Source organism: Coregonus lavaretus (assembly GCF_964263955.1).
Source record: "Coregonus lavaretus genome assembly, chromosome: 3".
Lineage (NCBI taxonomy): Eukaryota > Metazoa > Chordata > Actinopteri > Salmoniformes > Salmonidae > Coregonus > Coregonus lavaretus.
The window spans coordinates 12,242,371-12,266,526 of NC_139990.1; the positions used below are offsets into that span (position 1 = coordinate 12,242,371).

General features: G+C 42.0%; 1 protein-coding gene across 1 annotated transcript in view; it reads right to left on the minus strand.

The window, feature by feature from the left end:
• Positions 1-24,156, minus strand: part of LOC311125059 (growth factor receptor-bound protein 10-like) — a 48,131-nt gene that overhangs the window by 23,739 nt on the left and 236 nt on the right. Inside the window, exons 2-5 of the mRNA XM_084158365.1 lie at positions 15,969-16,083; positions 13,820-13,910; positions 10,143-10,386; positions 9,876-10,002 (exon numbers count right to left, since the gene is read on the minus strand). Coding sequence (XP_084014491.1) covers positions 9,876-10,002; positions 10,143-10,386; positions 13,820-13,910; positions 15,969-16,019 — 513 coding nt within the window. The 5' untranslated portion in view covers positions 16,020-16,083. The remainder of the gene's footprint in view (positions 1-9,875; positions 10,003-10,142; positions 10,387-13,819; positions 13,911-15,968; positions 16,084-24,156) is intronic.

The window sequence follows — 24,156 nt, forward strand, 5'->3', positions numbered from 1 at the left end:
TTACAGATGGAGTGACTCAATCAATCACACACACACAGAGAGAGAGAGAGAGAGACACACACGCACACGGATGCCAAAGTAAACCAAGCCAATGAGACAGGCAGTGGAGAGGGCAGCTAACCCTGAGGGCCTGACTGAGACTTGTGTAAGACTGGCCATTCCCATTGTCTGGGAAACTGCCTTCTCACACAGACACGCCAGCCAGGTCACCTGTGATACAAGTCAGTATTCGACATCCATCCATGTCTGAGGACGTTGGGAGATGACGTGGAAACCGGCCACTAGGGGCAACAGTGAGCACTGTTACCTTCTACCTTCTGCCTCTGATTCCAAAGGTTGCAAGTTAGAATCCAGCGATAGAAAGTTGTTTTTGAGATGTATACCTTAAAAATTCAGAGTAAATGCCTAAACTTAACCTTAAACACTTTGAAATTTGACGTTTGAGAAACATGGATGAACGTCTAATTCTGACGTCTGACTGTGAGAGCAAGTTGCGCACGCACACACACTCGACTTCTCGTGTCCTTACTAAAAGCGGTCTAAAGGAGGTCTAAAGCTGACGTCTATGAGAACATGGCTTAGGTCAGAATGTTTAAACTTTCAAATCTTTTCAGTTTCAGATCATACAGCAACTAAGATAGAGGGAGGGGGATGGAGAGAGAGAAAGAGAGAGAATAGGACATAGAGACAGACACACAGAGAAAGACAGAGGGAAGAATTAGGGAAGAGATGGTAAGAAAGAGAGAGAAGTCCTGTCTAGTCTACAAGAGAACCGTGCCTGTGAAAACCAAGTATACAAACACACGGTCTCTCTCTCATTCAAAGGGCTTTATTGGCATGGGAAACATATGTTTACATTGCCAAAGCAAGTGAAATAGATAGTAAACAAAAGTGAAATAAACAATCAGAAATTATCAGTAATCATTACACTGACAAAAGTTTCAAAGGAATAGAGACATTTCAAATGTTATATTATGGCTATATACAGTGCTGTAACAATGTGCAAATAGTTAAAGTACAAAAGGGAAAATAAATAAACATAAATATGGGTTGAATTTACAATGGTGTGCAGTAAACATGGGTTGAATTTACAATGGTGTGCAGTAAACATTGGTTGTATTTACAATGGTGTGCAGTAAACATGGGTTGTATTTTCAATGGTGTGCAGTAAACATGGGTTGTATTTTCAATGGTGTGCAGTAAACATGGGTTGAATTTACAATGGTGTGCAGTAAACATGGGTTGAATTTACAATGGTGTGCAGTAAACATGGGTTGAATTTACAATGGTGTGCAGTAAACATGGGTTGTATTTACAATGGTGTGCAGTGGTCTCATTTATCATATTTACCCCCTCCTCTCTTTTTATATAACGTATGCTCTCTCTCATCTATAAAAGTAGATCCTCGTGATTGTATTTTCCTTCCTTTTTAGACCACATAGGCCTAAATAAATACTTCAAATGGTAGGCTAACACTCTCTCCACAAGGCATGTCTGAGACTCCTGTCTGCATTGTTGTGGAGGCTATCCTCTGTCATCTGGTAAGACACTGTGTGTGTAAGAAAATAAAAGTAATAACATGTAATTATAAAAGTAATAATAAATACACAATGAGTAATGATAACTTGGCTATATACACAGGGTACCGGTACCGAGTCCATGTGCAGGGGTACGACGTAATTGAGGTAGATATGTACATTTAACTAGGAATAAAATGACATGGAAACAAGATAGATAATAAACAGCAGCAGCACATGTGTTAGTAAAATAGTTACCCGCACTAACTATTTAGCAGTCGTATGGCTTGGGGATAGAAGCTGTTGAGGGTCCTGTTGGTTCCAGACTTGGTGCATCGGTACCGCTTGCCATGCGGTAGCAGAGAGAACAGTCTATGACTTGGGTGGCAGGAGTCTTTGACAATTTTTAAGGCCTTCCTCTGACACCGCCTGGTATAGAGGTCCTGGATGGCAGGGAGATCGGCCCCAGTGATGTACTGGGCTGTACGCATTACCCTTTGTAGCGCCTCGCAATCGGATGCCAAGCAGTTGCCATACCAAGGGGAGATGCAGCCAGTCAAGATGCTCTCAATGGTGCAGCTGTAGAACTTTTTAAAGATTTGAGGGCCCATGCCAAATCTTTTCAGCCTCCCAAGGGGAAGAGGAATTGTCGTGCACTTTTCATGACTGTGTTTGTGTGTGTGGACCATGATAGATCCTTTGTGATGTGGACACCGAGGAACTTGAAGCTCTCGACTCGCTCCACTATAGCCCCGTCAATATGAATGGGGTCGTGCTCAGCCCTCCGTTTCCTGTAGTCCACGATCAGCTCTTCTGTCTTACTGACATTGAGGGAGAGGTTGTTGTCCTGGCACCACACTGTCAGGTCTCTGATCTCCTCCCTATAGACTGTCTCATCATCGTCAGTGATCAGGCCTACCGCCGCCGTGTCGTCAGCAAACTTAATGATGGTGTTGGAGTCATGCTTGGCAATGCAGTCGTGGTTGAACAGGGAGTACAGGAGGGGACTAAGCACGCACCCCTGAGGGGCCCCCGTGTTGAGGGTCAGCATGGTAGATGTGTTGATGTCTACCCTCACCACCTGGGGGTGGCCTGCCAGGAAGTCCAGAATCCAATTGCAGAGGGAGGTGTTCAGTCCCAGGTTCCTTAGTTTAGTGATGAGCTTGGAGGGCACTATGGTGTTGAACGCTGAGCTGTAGTCAATTAACAGCATTCTCACATAGGTGTTCCTCTTGTCCAGGTGGGAGAAGGCAGTGTGGAGTGCAATGGAGATTACGTCATCTGTGGATCTGTTGGGGTGGTATGCGAATTGGAGTGGGTCTAGGGTGTCTGGGATGATGGTGTTGATGTGAGCCATGGCCAGCCTTTCAAAGCATTTCATGGCTAAAGATAATGAGTGCTATGGGGCGATAATCATTTAGACAGGCTACCTTGACGTTCTTGGGCACAGGGACTATGGTGGTCTGCTTGAAACATGTAGGTATTACAGACTGGGTCAGGGAGAGGTTGAAAATGTCAGTAAAAAAACACTTGCCAGCTGGTCAGCGCATGCTCGGAGTACACGTCCTGGTAATCCGTCTGGCCCTGCGGCCTTGTGAATGTTAACCTATTTAAAGGTCTTACTCACATCGACTACGGAGAACGAGATCACACATTCTTCCGGAAACAGCTGGTGCTCTCATGCATGGTTCAGTGTTACTTGCCTTGAAGCAAGCATAGAAGGCATTTAGCTCGTCTGGTAGGCTTGCGTCACTGGGCAGCTCGCTGCTGGGTTTCCCTTTGTAATCCGTGATAGTTTGAAAGCCCTGCCACATTCGACGTGCATCAGAGCCAGAGTAGTAGATTAGATATTAGTCCTGTATGATGGCTCGTCAGAGGGTGTAGCGGGATTTCTTATATGCGTCCAGATTAGTGTCCTGCTCCTTGAAAGCGGCAGCTCTAGCCTTTAGCTCAGTGCAGATGTTGCCTATAATTCATGGCTTCTGGTTGGGATATGTACATATGTAGGGCTGTCGCAGTCATTACATTTTGTTAGCCGGTTATTTTCATGCAAATAGTTAACGGTCTCACGGTAATTGACTGATAGTTAACATAAACATGTTTAGCATCTCGATGAATACAAGCCGCTGATGTGCGCCTTTGGAACATCTACATTTTAAAAAATTGGCACATTTGGTTGTTGATACAAACCTTAGAATGATGCGACTATAGCCTATTGATGATTTGAGAAAGTCGAAAGAAAAGCTTGGGCTCTGTTCCTTGCCTCAGGCTGTACACGCTGTTCTCTCATCAAGTGATCATATTTTCACTCAGACTATTCTCAATTGAATCTTGTCTTTACTAATATGTACAATTTGTTTCGATTTAGAATGGCCCATTATCAAATGGTCAGGAACAGCGGCAGAGGAAAAAATACGTCATCTGTATGCACTCTAATAGGGAATTGTGGCCGCTTTCCGCTGTTAGTTTTTCAATCATGCCAGGCAGGCTATTCCAGTTTTATAGTGGAGCATGTGCTTAATTTTAGCAGCTGAGAAATAAATATAATAGCACCTGGGATCCTCCTCATTTTAGTGGCAACCATCAAAACTGCTTTCAAACAGGATATAGAAATGCCTGGGCTTATAAGAACACCTATTTCACAACACGCCTTAACCACTATTCAAGGAGCATGCAGCCTCTCGCTGCGCGACAGGTGATATTCCGCTTAAATGTATGCCATGGGCTCTCCAACCCTATTCCTGCAGCTACCCAGTGCTTAGTTTGGGTAACCAAGTGAAATCTGTTCGGGAACATTGACAGTAACATGTTTTCACAACGATACATATTTCATGAAATATAGCACCTGGCTGCTCGCTCGAGAAAGGAATGAAGGAGAGGAGATGGAAACGCTTAGGCCTATACATTCTCTCCCAGACTCATGGATATAAAGTTTTGAGCGTAGCATAAGGTAACCAGTTCATCCAGTATGCATAATAATACAGTCCACATTCAAAGGCGATTACTAGAATTTGTTACATTTTGGAGTATAGGCTAGACCAATTATGACATCTTAAATCTATGTTTTTTTAAAATGTTTTTCTACCGTGCATAACAGGCCTATGTGGTAGGCTATTAGGCTATGTATTGTATAACGGAACAATCATTATTTTAATAACTTTTTTTCGGGGGGCTTGGGCTCATATACCCTATAGGCCTAGGCGTATACATAAGCTCTAATATGCGTAGGGCATTAATCATCACCTTAGAAAGAGCTGTTTTCTTTGACTTTGAAACAACATCCACAACGACCCTGTTTTTCACTCAGTATCAACCTTTTGATCGATCACAGTGAGATGAGTTTTAAAAGCATGATACCGTTTTGATGATAAGTGTTTGATGTGTTAATATTGTAGTGGTACTCCTGAGTGGCGCAGTGGTCTAAGGCACTGCATCGCAGTGCTAACTGTGCCACTAGAGATCCTGGTTCGAATCCAGGCTCTGTCGCAGCCGGCCGCGACCGGGAGACTCATGGGCGGCGCACAATTGGCCCAGCGTCGTCCAGGGTAGGGGAGGGAATGGCCGGCAGGGATGTAGCTCAGTTGATAGAGCATGGTGTTTGCAATGCCAGGGTTGTGGGTTTGATTCCCACGGGGGGCCAGTATAAAAAAAAAAAAAAAAAAAAAGATGTATTCCCTAACTGTAAGTCGCTCTGGATAAGAGCGTCTGCTAAATGACTAAAATGTAAAATGTATGATGTGATTTTCTATTGCATTTGCATTTATGTCAGGGTGGTTAGAAGGACAATAGAGCCCTGAGTACCAGGCCATTAGCGACCTGATGATCGTTAGCGAGTTGGGTACTATCAACGCATGTCCAGAGTGCATAAGAGGACATTACAGTGACTCAACGGTGACTCAATGGTGAAGTGGAATTTGAGTCATGACTGCGGGTGTGGCGGTAATACGGTCACAGCAACATCTCTATGTATGGTCACGGTGGGGACGAATTTGTCGATGCACTTATTAATGAAGCCGGTGACTGATGTGGTAAACTCCTCAATGTTATCGCATGAATCCCGGAACATATTCCAGTCTGTGCAAGCGATACAGTCCTGTAGCTTAGAAGGAGCAGTGTGTGTGTTTATGTATGTGTGCACGTGACTGGGACACTGGATTCTCGGAATAACACACACCGGGGGAAGGAAAGGCTGGACTCTGACAAACTCTCTATCACACACACACACACACAGCTGTGACGCTCCGAGCTGGGGTGGAAGCGTGTGAACGGGAAATGAGCGTCTGTCTTTCCCAGAGACGCTGTCGGAGAAGCCCGGAACACCAGACGGATAGGCAGGGTTCACACAGCCCAGATACTGAGAGGTTCCCAGCAACATCTCCAAGAAAAGGGACACAGAGCATCATGTAGCCCTAGAACACTGTGTGTGTGTGTGTGTGTGTGTGTGTGTGTGTGTGTGTGTGTGTGTGTGTGTGTGTGTGTGTGTGTGTGTGTGTGTCAGGGGCTGCCCTGCTGCTGAGGAGAGAGAGAAAGCAAAAGAGGAGCTTTGGCCTAGGCTACTGTTGATTGCGAGGATGGAGGCCTTTTTCATTGAAGTAAAATGAAAGTTCGAGAGTATGCCTATAGTGAAAAGCCTACAAGGCAGGGCTCCAGACTGTGACCATTTAGTCACATTTTGCGACCCTTTGACTTGGCTGTGTGAGTTAAGAAATGTATTGGTCGCATCAGTGCGGGCTGAACATTCATTCACCTCACTAAAAATGTCCTATATACCAGGGGTATTCAACTCTTACCCTACGAGGTCCAGAGCCTGCTGGTTTTCTGTTCTACCTGATAATGAATTGCACCCACCTGGTGTCCCAGGTCTAAGCCAGTCGCTGATTAGAGGGAAACAATGAAAAAATGCAGTGGAACTGGCTCTCAATTCTAAACAGCAACTATATTACAAAGATATTTGATATGGAGCGAGCGAAAAGCGATTTGGCCATTGCGAGTGCATATTCCTCATTGGACGGTAGGCTACAACTGGACATTCAAATGTATTGTTAGATTAATACATGGCTACTAGCTGTATTTAACTACAATAGCTTAATTGTCTACCCAAAATGCATGACAATTACTGGATTAGATTGGACATTAAAATATTTTGAATCACAACATCACAAGATAATGAAGTAACTTATTTATTCAGTACCATCTCAGTAGACTATTACACTTTTTATAAATCACTGTGAATAACTTGATAGGCCTACTAATTTTTTCTATTGCGTGATCCCGCTAAATAAAATTGGTGCGACCAAATGATGGGCTGGTGCCACCAACTGAAAAATGTAGTGGCACCAGTGCCACCTGGGGAAAATGTTAGTCTGGAGCCCTGCTACAAGGGGAATGTCCTCCGTATGGAAAAGGTGTAATATTGTAGTGGCCAAATACATGCTACTTTGGAACTCGCTATTTTTATTTATTTATTTGTATTTATAATCATTTATTTTATGATTATTATTATTATTTTATATCATTGTTATTATTGTAGGCCTATTTATTAATCTAAACCAGTTCTTGAAATATGCAAAACATGAATTGTTTCATTCTGTTGAGACATTTTCTTTGGCCAAATTAAGTTCTAACTGTAATGTTCTGTTTTTCGCAATATAATATCCTGCTCATATTTTCCCTATAAACAACGGCTTGACTTACTTTTGATATTACCTTAATAAAGTTTAGAAACATTTGTGAAGGTTTGATATGGTGTGGCTATTAGCCTATTATAATGCAGGCCTATAATATGAAGGCTGTGCGCACAGGCACTCCAAATGACTACTACAGTTGAACTTGAGGTTAGGAAGAATGTTTCAGGCCTACCAGAGTTACTCCTATAATCTAACAATATAATGACTATCTTTATAAAAAATATTTGAATAGAACATTTACGAATTAGCCTCCTTCTGTATATCTGTATAGCAGACGCAGTAGCGTAACTGACAAGGATAAAGAAATGCATGTCCTGTCGTATCATGTTGCCGGCAAACAGTGAGGGAAAAAAGTATTTGATCCCCTGCTGATTTTGTACGTTTACCCACTGACAAAGAAATGATCAGTCTATAATTTTAATGGTAGGTTTATTTGAACAGTGAGAGACAGAATAACAACAAAAAAATCCAGAAAAACGCATGTCAAAAATGTTATAAATTGATTTGCATTTTAATGAGGGAAATAAGTATTGGACCCCCTCTCAATCAGAAAGATTTCTGGCTCCCAGGTGTCTTTTATACAGGTAACGAGCTGAGATTAGGAGTGCTCCTAATCACAGCTTGTTACCTGTATAAAAGACACCTGTCCACAGAAGCAATCAATCAATCAATCAGATTCCAAACTCTCCACCATGGCCAAGACCAAAGAGCTCTCCAAGGATGTCAGGGACAAGATTGTAGACCTACACAAGGCTGGAATGGGCTACAAGACCATCGCCAAGCAGCTTGGTGAGAAGGTGACAACAGTTGGTGTGATTATTCGCAAATGGAATAAACACAAAAGAACTGTCAATCTCCCTCGGCCTGGGGCTCCATGCAAGATCTCACCTTGTGGAGTTGCAATGATCATGAGAACGGTGAGGAATCAGCCCAGAACTACACGGGAGGATCTTGTCAATGATCTCAAGTCAGCTGGGACCATAGTCACCAAGAAAACAATTGGTAACACACTACGCCGTGAAGGGCTGAAATCCTGCAGCGCCCACAAGGACCCCCTACTCAAGAAAGCACATATACAGGCCCGTCTGACATTTGCCAATGAACATCTGAATGATTCAGAGGAGAACTGGGTGAAAGTGTTGTGGTCAGATGAGACCAAAATCGAGCTCTTTGGCATCAACTCAACTCACCGTGTTTGGAGGAGGAGGAATGCTGCCTATGACCCCAAGAACACCATCCCCACCGTCAAACATGGAGGTGGAAACATTATGCTTTGGGGGTGTTTTTCTGCTAAGGGGACAGGACAACTTCACCGCATCAAAGGGACGATGGATGGGGCCATGTACCGTCAAATCTTGGGTGAGAACCGCCTTCCCTCAGCCAGGGCATTGAAAATGGGTCGTGGATGGGTCTTCCAGCATGACAATGACCCAAAACACACGGCCAAGGCAACAAAGGAGTGGCTCAAGAAGAAGCACATTAAGGTCCTGGAGTGGCCTAGCCAGTCTCCAGACCTTAATCCCATAGAAAATCTGTGGAGGGAGCTGAAGGTTCGAGTTGCCAAACGTCAGCCTCGAAACCTTAATGACTTGGAGAAGATCTGCAAAGAGGAGTGGGACAAAATCCCTCCTGAGATGTGTGCAAACCTGGTGGTCAACTACAAGAAACGTCTGACCTCTGTGATTGCCAACAAGGGTTTTGCCACCAAATACTAAATCATGTTTTGCAGACGGGTCAAATACTTATTTCCCTCATTAAAATGCAAATAAATGTATAACATTTTTTACATGCATTTTTCTGGATTTTTTTGTTGTTATTCTGTCTCTCACTGTTCAAATAAACCTACCATTAAAATTATAGACTGATCATGTCTTTGTCAGTGGGCAAACGTACAAAATCAGCAGGGGATCAAATACTTTTTCCCCTCACTGTATCTCCATCTCTCTCTCGCTGGGGCTAGGGCTAAGCTTTTCTTTCTTTATATTTCTCTTCTAATATTAATATCATACAGTGGACACCTAAGCCTATAGGCCTATGCATGCAATGCCGTTATGCATTTGGTGCTCAAATCTCCAACAGCTGAACTGTGAGGTAGACAATTATTGTTTTAGGAAAGTAAAAACCAATAAAACAATAGGGTATAAAGTTTTGCATATGCTACAAATCGCAACACAAGGAATTGTGTTTTTGTAATTAGTTATAGGCTGTTTATAAAGACACAAATGTGGCTCATTTGGCCAATATCCCTAGTTTATTGATGGCGCTGACTGCGTGGGTGGACACCCTAATGGGTTACGCACCCAATGCATATGGACGACCGGTAAATTTCTCAAATGTCAGATTAATTAAAATCTTCCCGGTAACTTGTTTCGCGCCAAATGTTCCTAACGGAAACCCTGGTGGGTGCGTGTGTGTGATTAATGACCACCATACCAGAATAACACACACACACAGAGTATGATAACCCAGAGTGAACTGTTGAGTAACATAAGGAAAGGCAGGTCTACGGCCAAACACAACATTATGCCAGGACATTACAGTCCAGTCAGCTGATTTAGAAACAACACACACACACCAAAACGCACACACATGCACTCGCACTCAAAAGTCACTCCGTCTGTGTTTGTATATGTGTGCGCGCGCGTGTGTGTGTGTGTGCGTGCGTACTTACATGGTTGTCTGTGGTGTGTATGGGGCTGAGGATGGGAGAGCCAGTGGGGGTGCAGAGTTCAGGGAAGGGGTTGATGATGGCAGGGAGAGAGGAGGGACGACACTGCTGCTGCTCCTCCTGGAGCCTCCTGTAGAGGGAGACAGAGATGCACTAAAATATAAGACCTCAATCACAACCACAGATGTACATTTACTCAGAAAGATAGAGATACTGTGTGTGTGTGTATGTGTGTGTGTGTATGTGTGTGTTTGTGTGTGATATAGTTACCTGAAGGCGTTGATGTGTACGGGCTGAGAGCGACACAGCCTCTCTTGGGGGCAGGAGTGGGGCAGAGGTGGCGTAGGACGCTGGGGGCGAGGGCCGCGCCCGTGAGGAGCGTGCCCGTGATGAAGGGTGTGCACGTGGCTGTTGTGCAGCAGCGGGGCCGTCTCTGTGTGGGTATTGCAGCTGGAGTAGAGACTCTCCAGAGAGGAGTTCATATCATTCACCAACGCCTCCAGATCCACATCATCTACGGGGGGGGGGGGGGGGGGGGGGGGGGGAAGAGAGGGAGAGAAAGAGAGGGAGAGATAGAGATGTATTTAAAACACAGCAAAAAGGAGATAAACATGCTGCAAACCTTGCTCTCACCAGTAGATGTCACTGTAGACTAGAGATAGTTAGAATGCTATCCTGAGCAGTCCCTTCATACTGAAGTATATAATTCTCTACAGTCAACATACTGAAGTCTCTATCATCCTCTACAGTCAACATACTGAAGTCTCTATCATTCTCTACAGTCAACATACTGAAGTCTCTATCATCCTCTACAGTCAACATACTGAAGTCTCTATCATTCTCTACAGTCAACATACTGAAGTCTATAATTCTCTACAGTCAGCATACTGAAGTCTTAAAGTCACTGAACCAGCTAATATGCCTCTAGGCAAGTGCATCGGTCCACGGGAGCCCAAACCGATCCAAATGAAGCTACATTGGTAAGAAAACCGATTCAAACATGACATTTTAGTCATTTAGCAGACGCTCTTATCCAGAGCGACTTAGACGTTACGAATCGCAGGTTCGTTTTTACTCATATAATTGTTTCTGCCTTACTCAGAAAATACCTCTAATCTGTTGTGACTGAATTGATGCGTCCTCTCCTTCAGCCTATGCAACTTTTGTGCATGTAGCTGCTTATGACATTGATATACAAGTCAGATAACAACTTACATTTACATTTTAGTCATTTAGCAGACGTCTTATCCAGAGCAACTGTGTGTACAATATGAGAGACGCAGCTGCTCGAGCCAACGAGAGGTAGGCCTACTCTATCCCTGTTCTAATATTGGTAGGCTAATCTGCGTGGCACCTTCAGCATTCAGACGTTTGTAAAATGGCTTTCCCAATATGAAATCAGAGACTTTATTAACCCCTTACACTCGTGGGAATTGGCCTATACTGTATGGATAGGGATAAATTGAAATGTTTCTTACAGAATAAATATGGAAAGTATATGCATAACTGGTAGCAATTAAAAGGGAACAGTTTGGAGATTATGGGGAAATTATTAAACTAAAAGGTGAGGACACAACAGTTCACCTGACACAAGACTGAATCCAAACAGTACTTTTTGCCATATTTGTTGATAACAAAATCTGAAAATACTCTGGATACATTCCATAACATAAGAATATTCTTGGAAAATTTGGGAGAGGAGCAACATAAGACAAAAAAATGACAAGGGTTTGAGTGAGAGGTCTAACTGGTGTTTCCAAGTGGCCACACACCTCTCCAAAGTGTGCACAGTTCTGTTCAGAACAACCCAGAGTATAACGGCATGTCATCTTGTAACTGTACATCAAACATAGTGATCATAAACGTTGACACTGTATATTGCATGTGTTTTATGTTATGGAAATGTGAAGTGCACATTTGGACTCACGGGTGTTTGGCTTGCTTGTTTGACATCAAAGCGGTATTTATAATAATCCTCAATGTTTCATCTTTCAAAATACATTGAGCCCTCGTTATGTACAGCATTTCCGTCAGACAATAAAACATTTGCAAAAGTTGCCTAATTAGCGGGAGGGACGGGGGGCAACTTCTTGTCGTGCGTGGTGCTCAAGTTCAGAACGTCTGTCAGTCAAAACCCATACAGCACTGTGAGGCAGAGACGCAGAGCTCTGATGTCATGTATAGCATGTTACTGTACAGCATTCCAATTAAGGTGCTTACCAGTGTCCAAATCTGCCATTTTCAACATGTATACGGGTACAATGGGCTACTTGAGGGACAACCAATATAATTTACTGGGTCATTGTTACCAAATGCACTGTAGAAAATGTTGTTTTACCGGTGGAGCTGTACCGGGCTACCGGAGTGGACACAACTCACATTTTGCACATCTAACTGCTGATTGGGGGTTTTCGATTGCCAGGTTCACCGTACAAAATATTTCTGGTAGCTCTGCTTTAAACAGTCAGTGCATTTGGTCATTTTTACATGAACAGGGTAAAGGTTTAATTTCATTACAAAGACAGCAATAATTTTTGCGAGCCGCACTGGTCGGAGCAACTCTCCTCTGTAAAGTTCCAAATGGTCAAAACCATTTGCTTTTGAAACGGGGGTGAAATCCAAAACGGTGTTATATTAATTAGCTATGTATGTCGTAGCTAATTTCTAAAGATAAATATTGACATATTACTAGTAAGGAGAGATGCACATCCCTATAGCCTAACACAATATAGCATAACATAATATAGCCTAACATAATGTAATCTAACATAATATAGCCTAACATAATATAGCCTAACATAATATAGCCTAACATAATATAGCCTAACATAATATAGCCTAACATAATATAGCCTTACATAATATAGCCTAACATAATATAATCTAACATAATATAGCCTAACATAATATAATCTAACATAATATAGCCTAACATAATATAGCCTAACATAATATAGCCTAACATAATATAGCCTAACATAATATAATCTAACATAATATAGCCTTACATAATATAGCCTAACATAATATAGCCTAACATAATATAGCCTAACATAATATAATCTAACATAATATAGCCTTACATAATATAGCCTAACATAATATAGCCTAACATAATATAGCCTAACATAATATAGCCTTACATAATATAGCCTAACATAATATAGCCTAACATAATATAGCCTAACACAATATAGCATAACATAATATAATCTAACATAATATAGCCTAACATAATGTAATCTAACATAATATAGCCTAACATAATATAGCCTAACATAATATAGCCTAACATAATATAGCCTAACATAATATAGCCTAACATAATATAATCTAACATAATGTAATCTAACATAATATAGCCTAACATAATATAATCTAACATAATGTAATCTAACATAATATAGCCTAACATAATATAATCTAACATAATGTAATCTAACATAATATAGCCTAACATAATATAATCTAACATAATATAGCCTAACATAATATAATCTAACATAATATAGCCTAACATAATATAATCTAACATAATATAGCCTAACATAATATAATCTAACATAATAAAGGTCTATGTACTTTATGGTCCTTTAGGCCTAAATACTTTACAGTGAGCCAATGTTTACAACATGACTGTGAGCAACAATCGCCATGGAAACCAGGCATTGACGACACAACCAGGAAGTAGCGGGGTCAAACAGGAAGAAGATTTACAGCCTGCCTTCCCACAGCATTCCTAGAAGAGCATTCCTACAGAATTCCCAGGAGTCTGCTGGATATTCTGGAAAACTCAACCCACCAGCCGGTGAGAAAAATGTTGAGCACCAAAAAAACAATATAATAGCCTCTTAATTTGGACAACAGAGGAGAGGAGAAAGGAGCGGAGAGAGGGGATGATAGATGATGGGAGAGGAGAGGACAGGACTGGAGAGGAGGACAATCACCTTGATGGTCGGAGTTCCGATGGGCAGAGCGTTGAAACCCTTGACCAATCAAATCGTCTGGTCTGTGGGAGGAAGTCCGGTCCACAGTTTCCTGTGTGAATGGAGAAACAGAAAGCACAATAATTCAGGACATACACTGCATGGCAACATGCGTGTTCCCTTAGCATTGTATTGTTTTTTACGTGAATGGCACATAGGGACCCATTGGGATCTGGTCAAAGTAGTGGTAGGGATTAAGGTGCCATTTGAGAAAGAGAAACAGTTTGGAACACGTCTGGGAGAGTTTTGTCTGCATGTGTATGAATCTGTCATCCAGCCAACATATACAAACACACACGTTTGCATGTGCCAGCACACACAGATGCAGAAACAGATCTACACACACACACACACACACACACACACACACACGAAGCAGCCTCAGATCACACACACAGACACACGAAGCAGCCTCAGATAAGGAGCACTGCTGAGGAGAATAAAAAAAGGAAAACACATTTTCAATTTCCAGTTTTCCAGGAAAGCAGAGAACGCGGAAGTACAGTTTCCAGGAACTGCTCGCTGCCAGAGGTACGGCACACACATGCACACACACACACACCACTCCCCTCGGCACTCTGAAAACATCCATAAAACGCCCAGAGAGAGATTTACAGCTCTGAGAAGCAGCCTAGGATTTTCCAGAGACTGCTCTGCTGCTCACACACAAACACAAACGTCTGTGGAAACCAGAACTACACAACACAAACATTAACACTCCATAACACACATATAATACACACATGCACACGTCATACACACACAGGACGATCCTATAACAACAACCATGCTGACCTTTCACACACACGGGTCCATGGCAGCAGTGATACTACATAAGACAACTGTGCAGGAAGGTTGTAACTACCACATTCACATGTCTGTAGGACAGAGTTGTAACTATTATATTACCACATTCAATGGATAGTTTAGCAATTTTACATATTTAGATATTTGTTTCCTTACCTTAGAGGAAGGTATTTTCTGACTTTATTGAACAGATAGAGAGAGGCTGAAAGTGGTTAAAGATAGAGAGCGGTTTGAGAAGCTAGTGTTGTAAGCTAGTGTTGTAAAGATGAGCAGGTCTGACCGTCTTAGCAAGCATGGCAGAACTCAGGCCTGCACAGTGCACACCATATCCACGCATATGGAGACCACTGTGTTTGAACACAGGTTATCAGTGTGCCACAAGACAGAATTAGCCCGTTGAGCTAAAGCCTAGTTTGGAGAGAAATAAAAGTATTCTAGCATAGTTCTCTGATACACACTCACACACACAAAGCGGTTCTCCCTCTAATGTGTCCATGGCACACATCCAGCTCTCCCGCTTGGACACACACACGTGCTCAGCTCTTCCGCTCCGAGAGTCTTGGAACATGCCTCAGATGGACAAAATATACCCAGAGAGAGATATGTAAGTACAGTATGTGGAAGAGAGGTTCGTCCACAGGCTCCCCTCCTCATCTACACACACTTAACCTACTGTCTCAGCCCGAGAGGCTGTATGGTGTGTGTGTGTCTGTGTGTGACAATGTATTACATAATGGATAATGTTGGCCCATCAATATGATACAGCATGACAGCTTAAAAACACACACACACACACACACAATAACAGAAATTCCATGCTTTCAGCCCTAATTAACTAAAATGCCGATTGGGGAGGGTGGGAAAGGTGGTGTGTGTCTGATGATGTGAAGTTGTTTTTGTTGTTTGTTTTCCTGGTCTACTTATATGCCTTGAGGGCCTCCAGTCTAGTCCTATAGGCCATGACGTTTCAGACTCAGAATAAAGCACAAAAGCCTGCTTGACTCACAATAGTCTCATTCACTACAGTAGTACAGTGGAGTAGAAGTAATGCTACTAGGGTAGAACATTCTGGTATTAGCTTTCCCAAAATTCACAGGTTTTTCAGACATGCCGGTTGAAGCAACCCTAAATACTACTGCTTCTATAACCACTTCTAAGGGGTCTATGTGTCAGCTGAGCATCGCCACGGTTACAGCAGGCATGCGGACATGTGAGACCCAGCCCTGTCACTATGGTTACAGTCACAGACACAGCTGTTGTGTGTGTGTGTGTGTGTGTGTATGTGTGCCTGTGTAGTCTTTACCTGGTAGTTAGGTTGGAGGAGGAAGTAGTCCGGACACCCGGCTAAGGCCATGTTATCCTTCTGTAGGTCCCAGTTCTGGAGATCACATTTACTCCTCACTCCACTGACCAGATACCTACACAGAGAGACCAACAGAACATCAAACAAGGAACCCTAACTGTAGAGATAGACAATTACAATTACACACACTCACGCACACTATTCCATAATACTCTGATGCTTCCCAAACACAGCAACTCCTATGATTAAATAAGAGATCATCCCATATCACATGACTACTTAACACCTGCAGAGAGAGAGAGAAAGAAAACAAAAGAGAGAAAGAGAGAGAGAGAGAAAGAAAGAGAGAGAAGAGAGACAGCGAGACAGACTAAGGGCCAGTTTCCCAGACAAAAAGTAAGCCTATAGTCCTGGACTTAAAAGTATGCTCAAAAGAGAATCTCCATTAAAAGTGCTTCGTAGTCTAGTCCTCAAGTCTTCTTGCTTATCCAATATGGGCTAGTCTTAGTGAGTGTCTAAGTTGGTCCACATGCATTGACTAAGCACAGTGGTCCCAGATAACTCACTGCTACATTCCTGATGAAGCTTATCCTAACCTTGACAGCTTGGGGATGAATAAATTACTGTATATATATGAATGGACAAAGCCATCGATCACGTGACACCATTTATTCCTATGTGAAGACTCAATAGCACATTGGAGACAAATTAAGTCAGTTAAGATGGCGTCTCATGGAGATAACATGTGCAGTTTGAGGTACTCCAGGAAGTGATGTTGCAGGCTAGCTCAGTGCTGCTTCCTCTCATTGAGTAACTCAAATTGAAGGCTGACCAGGGTACTGCAGGCTGCCATTAGTAACTAAACTTCTTCTGTGTGTGATTTTAAAGAACATACATGCCCTTAGCTAGCTGTATTAGAAGAAATGATTGGTATCATGATTGTCTTTGATTTAATTAATTTTTTACATGAAGATTGACCACGAGATTGACATTTTTCCATTCATTATAATGGGGGGATCCTGTTTCCTGCTAACAATGCCCACAGTACTGCGGTCGGCCTTGAACTTCCGTGGCTTCAATGAGAGGGGGCAGTTGTTCTCCCCTGGGACAAATCCTAACTTCCACTTAAAGAGGCAGTCTGCAGTTGCTACATCCATTTTTGGACTTATAAATGAATGATATGTACCCATTGATTCTTAAAGAAAATAACTTATAAATGCCTCAGCTTAGTTCAACTGTCATACCCCAAATATAAGCTTGTTTTACTCCAATGTTTGTAAACAAAGAAAATGTAAACAAACACTATATAGCACTTTAAACATGGTTAAAACTATACTTTTGATATCATGGACGATCAATCAGTCCTTAGCTCGGTCTATGAATTTGAGAGTGGTTACACTTCTCCAGCAACATCCTTCAGCTTTTTACCGAAACAGGTGCGGGAAAAACGCTTTGTAATTGTTTCAACTGCTGATTGCCGCTTTAAGTCGAATTTTCGCTTAGTCAAGAGTAAGCGAAAATCATATTTATGTGGAAGTTAACATTTGCACCTTGGACAGAGTGGAGCTGGTAGGCAATCTTCGGTGGGCTGCCGCAGTACTGTAACGCTAGGAGAAACACTGACTGGGCCAACTCACAGTAAAGCATGAAACACACCAAGAATCTCACTGCCGATAGGTACTTATCAGTGGGAGGTTGTTCCTCATCTTGCTAGAACAAAAGTAGAACCTGCTTCATGCCGACCCGGTAGCAACAAACCTACCGATTCTACTTGTAGAATCACAATGCTCGTCAGTGGCCAACAACTTGACTTTGGGCCAATCAAAGAGCAATATCCACCATGTGGGGCAGTCAACAAAAACAAGAGGCAATTTTCTCCATAGATCCACAGATGAGCCAGTCACACTTCATATGCAATGTAGGCTATGGGATAGTAGCTAGCTAAGTGCACAGATGCAATGCACACAACATTAAATACTTCCTACAAGCTAGCTAACCTCTGTAGCTAGTATTGACATTATAATTAAATCACAATGGATTAGCTAGTTTCCATGAAACATCTGCCGAGTTAGTGCAGTGTCCTTAGCACGCTAGCTAGCTATGTTGTGCTAGCTATTGAATATGCTAACGTTAGCAAGCTAGCTATACATTTGGCTATAGGCTAGCACTGGCAGTATGTAATTGTGGAGAGTGAATTAAATTGTTTCTTTGTCACTTTGCTAGGTAGTTATTAAGCTGTGGGCATCTGGCTAGTATCAAAACAAGGACTTTCTACAAAATAGCAACATTAGCGCAGATAGCTTGGAAGCTTGGAATTTAGACCATAAGCAATACGCATGGATATGCATTGCCAAACAACGCTACTGCCACCTTCTGGTTTGGAGTATGTTAACAAGGCTGAGTGGCTGAAGACTTCCTAGGTCGTTGCTGTGTGAACACAAAAGAGATTGACTGCCGACACTCTGTTCAGAGATGCTAAGTACTGTCGGCAGAAAAACATTTGACAATTCTACCGATGTGTCTGAGCTTTAACGCTAGGAGAAACACTGACTGGGCCAACTCACTAACTCAAGAAGCGGAAAATAGAAGCCAGCTATTAACAGCTACCCCATTCTCCTGTCTTATCACACTCACCCCTTCATTCAGAGAGAGAGAGGGAGAGAGACTAACTAGCTTCATATTATTTGGCCTCTAGTTGGACATGGAAGGGTTGTTAATAACGTGCCATGTCCATCTAATAATCATGTTGATGTATTGAAACACAACCCACTTGACATTTGCTGACATTTTCTGACATTTGTGTTTCAGAAAGAGAGGGGGGGGGATAGGGGGAGGAGAGAGAGAGAGAGAGAGAAACTGATTAACTTGCCATACAGAGAGCACCAGAGAGCTGGCTGGGACAAAGAGCAACTTAATAATGTCAGGGCCCTGTGTGTGTGTGTGTCTGTGTGTATGTCAGAGGAGCATGGTGGGAGGAGATATAGGAGGATGGGCTCATTGTAATGGCTGGAATGGAATAAATGTAATGGTATCAAACACATACAACATATGGAAACCACACTTGACTCCGTTCCATTGATTCCATTCCAGCCATTACAATGAGCCTGTCCTCCGATAACTCCTCCCCCCAACCTCCTCTGGTGTGTGTGTTTATGCGTTGTTTTATTGAGAAGACCCCCATCCCAAACATTAATCTGCTGATTCCGCTAAATTCCCTGCACTAACACACCTGATCCGGCAATTCAAGATCTGGAGGCACAGCTGATTAGTAGAATTATTGTGTGTGTGTATGTATGTATGTATGTATGTATGTATGTATGTATGTATATACACACATATACAGTGGGGAGAACAAGTATTTGATACACTGCCGATTTTGCAGGTTTTCCTACTTACAAAGCATGTAGAGGTCTGTAATTTTGATCATAGGTACACTTCAACTGTGAGAGACGGAATCTAAAACAAAAATCCAGAAAATCACATTGTATGATTTTTAAGTAATTAATTTGCATTTTATTGCATGACATAAGTATTTGATACATCAGAAAAGCAGAACATAATATTTGTTACAGAAACCTTTGTTTGCAATTACAGAGATAATACGTTTCCTGTATGTCTTGACCAGGTTTGCACACACTGCAGCAGGGATTTTGGCCCACTCCTCCATACAGACCTTCTCCAGATCCTTCAGGTTTCGGGGCTGTCGCTGGGCATTACGGACTTTCAGCTCCCTCCAAAGATTTTCTATTGGGTTCAGGTCTGGAGACTGGCTAGGCCACTCCAGGACCTTGAGATGCTTCTTACGGAGCCACTCCTTAGTTGCCCTGGCTGTGTGTTTCGGGTCGTTGTCATGCTGGAAGACCCAGCCACGACCCATCTTCAATGCTCTTACTGAGGGAAGGAGGTTGTTGGCCAAGATCTCGCGATACATGGCCCCATCCACCCTCCCCTCAATATGGTGCAGTCGTCCTGTCCCCTTTGCAGAAAAGCATCCCCAAAGAATGATGTTTCCACCTCCATGGTTCACGGTTGGGATGGTGTTCTTGAGGTTGTACTCATCCTTCTTCTTCCTCCAAACACGGCAAGTGGAGTTTAGACCAAAAAGCTATATTTTTGTCTCATCAGACCACATGACCTTCTCCCATTCCCCCTCTGGATCATCCAGATGGTCATTGGCAAACTTCAGACGGGCCTGGACATGCGCTGGCTTGAGCAGGGGGACCTTGCGTGCGCTGCAGGATTTTAATCCATGACGGCGTAGTGTGTTACTAATGGTTTTCTTTGAGACTGTGGTCCCAGCTCTCTTCAGGTCATTGACCAGGTCCTGCCGTGTAGTTCTGGGCTGATCCCTCACCTTCCTCATGATCATTGATGTCCCACGAGGTGAGATCTTGCATGGAACCCCAGACCGAGGGTGATTGACCGTCATCTTGAACTTCTTCCATTTTCTAATAATTGCGCCAACAGTTGTTGCCTTCTCACCAAGCTGCTTGCCTATTGTCCTGTAGCCCATCCCAGCATTGTGCAGGTCTACAATTTTATCCCTGATGTCCTTACACAGCTCTCTGGTCTTGGCCATTGTGGAGAGGTTGGAGTCTGTTTGATTGAGTGTGTGGACAGGTGTCTTTTATACAGGTAACGAGTTCAAACAGGTGCAGTTAATACAGGTAATGAGTGGAGAACAGGAGGGCTTCTTAAAGAAAAACTAACAGGTCTGTGAGAGCCGGAATTCTTACTGTTTGGTAGGTGATCAAATACTTATGTCATGCAATAAAATGCAAATGAATTACTTAAAAATCATACAATGTGATTTTCTGGATTTTTGTTTTAGATTATGTTTCTCACAGTTGAAGTGTACTTATGATAAAAATTACAGACCTCTACATGCTTTGTAAGTAGGAAAACCTGCAAAATCGGCAGTTTATCAAATACTTGTTCTCCCCACTGTATATACACACACATACATTACCGTTCAAAAGTTTGGGGTGACTTAGAAATGTCCTTGTTTTCGAAAGAAAAGCAATTTTTTTGTCTATTAAAATAACATCAAATTGATCAGAAATACAGTGTAGACATTGTTAATGTTGTAAATGGCTATTGTTGCTGGAAACTGATGATTTTTAATGGAATATCTACATAGGCCCATTATCAGCAACCATCAGTCCTGTGTTCCAATGGCACGTTGTGTTTGCTAATCCAAGTTTATCATTTTAAAAGGCTAATTGGTCATTAGAAAACCCTTTTGCAATTATGTTAGCACAGCTGAAAACTGTTGTGCTGATTAAAGAAGCAATAAAACTGGCCTTCTTGAGACTAGTTGAGCATCTGGAGCATCAGCAATTGTGGGTTCGATTACAGGATCAAAATGGCCAGAAACAAATAACTTTCTTCTGAAACTCGTCAGTCTATTCTTGTTCTGAGAAATGAAGGCTCTCCTTATAATGTATCAACATACATTTTACATAGATAAAACCACATACCTGCATCCAAAAGAAAAGACAAAACATTTGTAGAGCACAAATATGTTCTGCCCATTGTCGCCTCTTTCTACAACATAGACGCACAATACAAAGGACTGGGATCAGTTGAGGAGCTAGCCATTGTTCGCACATACAATACCTTAACTAGCTAGTAACCATATGTTGAATTCAGAATGTTAATATCATCCTAAAAAGTACAATTAAATCGTAAAAATACCATCCACTTATGAGTTAACTCTAAATATACAACATTATTCATGAAGAAGACACTGTGTGTATGACTTTGTGCTTAAAGGAATTTAACTTTTCTGAAGACGACAGAAAAAGCGTGCCTACCTCTCATAGTGCATCAAAATTATTTGACGAGCACGCAGGGCAAAACGTAAGTACACACTCCCCTATTCCCAGGATGCAGGCATGCATAATAACAAATCAACATGCTATATTAATACATTTAAACTCAGTTTCACAATTCCTGACATTTAATCCTAGTAAAAATTCCCTGTTTTAGGTCAGTTAGGATCACCACTTTATTTTAAGAATGTGAAATGTCAGAATAATAGTGGAGAGAATGATTTCAGCTTTTATTTCTTTCATCACATTCCCAGTGGGTCAGAAGTTTACATACACTCAATTAGTATTTGGTAGCATTGCCTTTAAATTGTTTAACTTGGGTCAAACGTTCCACAAGCTTCCCACAATAAGTTGGGTGAATTTTGGCCCATTCCTCCTTTAAAGAGCTGGTGTAACTGAGTCAGGTTTGTAGGCCTCCTTGCTCACACACGCTTTTTCAGATCTGCACACAAATGTTCTATAGGATTGAGGTCAGGGCTTTGTGATGGCCACTCCAATACCTTGACTTGTAAGTATGCTTGGGGTCATTGTCCATTTGGAAGACCCATTTACGACCAAACTTTAACTTCCTGACTGATGTCTTGAGATGTTGCTTCAATATATCCACATACATTTCCTTCCTCATGATGCCATCTATTTTTGTGGAGTGCACCAGTCCCTCCTGCAGCAAAGCACCCCCACAGCATGATGCGGTCACCCCCGTGCTTCACGGTTGGGATGGTGTTCTTCGGCTTGCAAGGCACCCCCTTTTTCCTCCAAACATAACGATGGTCATTATGGCCAAACAGTTCTATTTTTGTTTCATCAGACCAGAGGACATTTCTCCAAAAAGTACGATCTTTGTCCCCATGTGCAGTTGCAAACCGTAGTCTGGCTTTTTTATGGCGGTTTTGGAGCAGTGGCTTCTTCCTTGCTGAGCGGCCTTTCAGGTTATGTCGATATAGGACTCGTTTTACTGTGGATATAGATACTTTTGTACCTGTTTCCTCCAGCATCTTCACAAGGTCCTTTGTTGTTGTACTGGGATTGATTTGCACTTTTCGTACCAAAGTACTTTCATCCCTAGGAGACAGAACGCATCTCCTTCCTGAGAAGTATGATTGCTGCGTGGTCCTATGGTGTTTATACTTGCGTACTATTGTTTGTACAGATGAACGTGGTACCTTCAGGCGTTTGGAAATTGCTCCCAAGGATGAACCAGACTTGTGGAGGTCTACCATTTTTTTCTAAAGCCATGACATAATTTTCTGGAATTTTCCAAGCTGTTTAAAGCACAGTCAACTTAGTGTATGTAAACGTCTGACCCACTGGAATTGTGATACAGTGAATTATAAGTTAAATAATTTGTCTGTAAACAATTGTTGGAAAAATTACTTGTGTCATGCACATAGTAGATGTCCTAACCGACTTGCCAAAACTATAGTTTGTTAACAAGAAATTTGTGGAGTGGTTGAAAAACGAGTTTTAATGACTCCAACCTAAGTGTATGTAAACTTCCGACTTCAACTAATATATATATATATATATATATATATATATATATATATATATATATATATATATATATGAATGAGAAAGAGAGAGAGAATTAGTAGAGAGAGAGGGGGAGTTGACAGATGACTCAGTGACAGAGCAGCTTAGCTAGTCAGATAGCTGAGACCATAAAAGTTGTAGATAAATCAAATCAAATCAAATTTTATTGGTCACATGCGCCGAATACAACAGGTGCAGACATTACAGTGAAATGCTTACTTACAGCCCTTAACCAACAGTGCATTTATTTTTTACAAAAAAAGTAAAAAATAAAACAACAACAAAAAAAGTGGAGAGAAAAAAGAGCAGAAGTAAAATAAAGTGACAGTAGGGAGGCTATATATACAGGGGGGTACCGTTGCAGAGTCAATGTGCGGGGGCACCGGCTAGTTGAGGTAATATGTACATGTGGGTAGAGTTAAAGTGACTATGCATAAATGTCTGTGTATAATAAGTCACGGTCTTTATGACAGTCAGCCATGCAGACAAACAAGAGTAAGCTACTTACTATCATAAACGAACTAACTAACAGAACCTTGCATCAGACTGTGGCCTGATGCAACCATGATTTGAGGTCCACGCTACATACTGTATAAAATGTAATACATATTAATATGATTTAGTCTGTGACTTAGGTAAAATGCAGAGTGTGTTGTTGTTGTAGGCTACTTCTACTTTGCGAAACCGGTAGACTAGTCTGCTCAACAGTCTGTGTGAGTTGGTCCCCCTATGTTTACAATGTATCCCCCCTCTATCTGAGTGCATGACGTATGTAAAGTAAACATAACAACATAACATAACGGATCAGATCACGTAAAGAA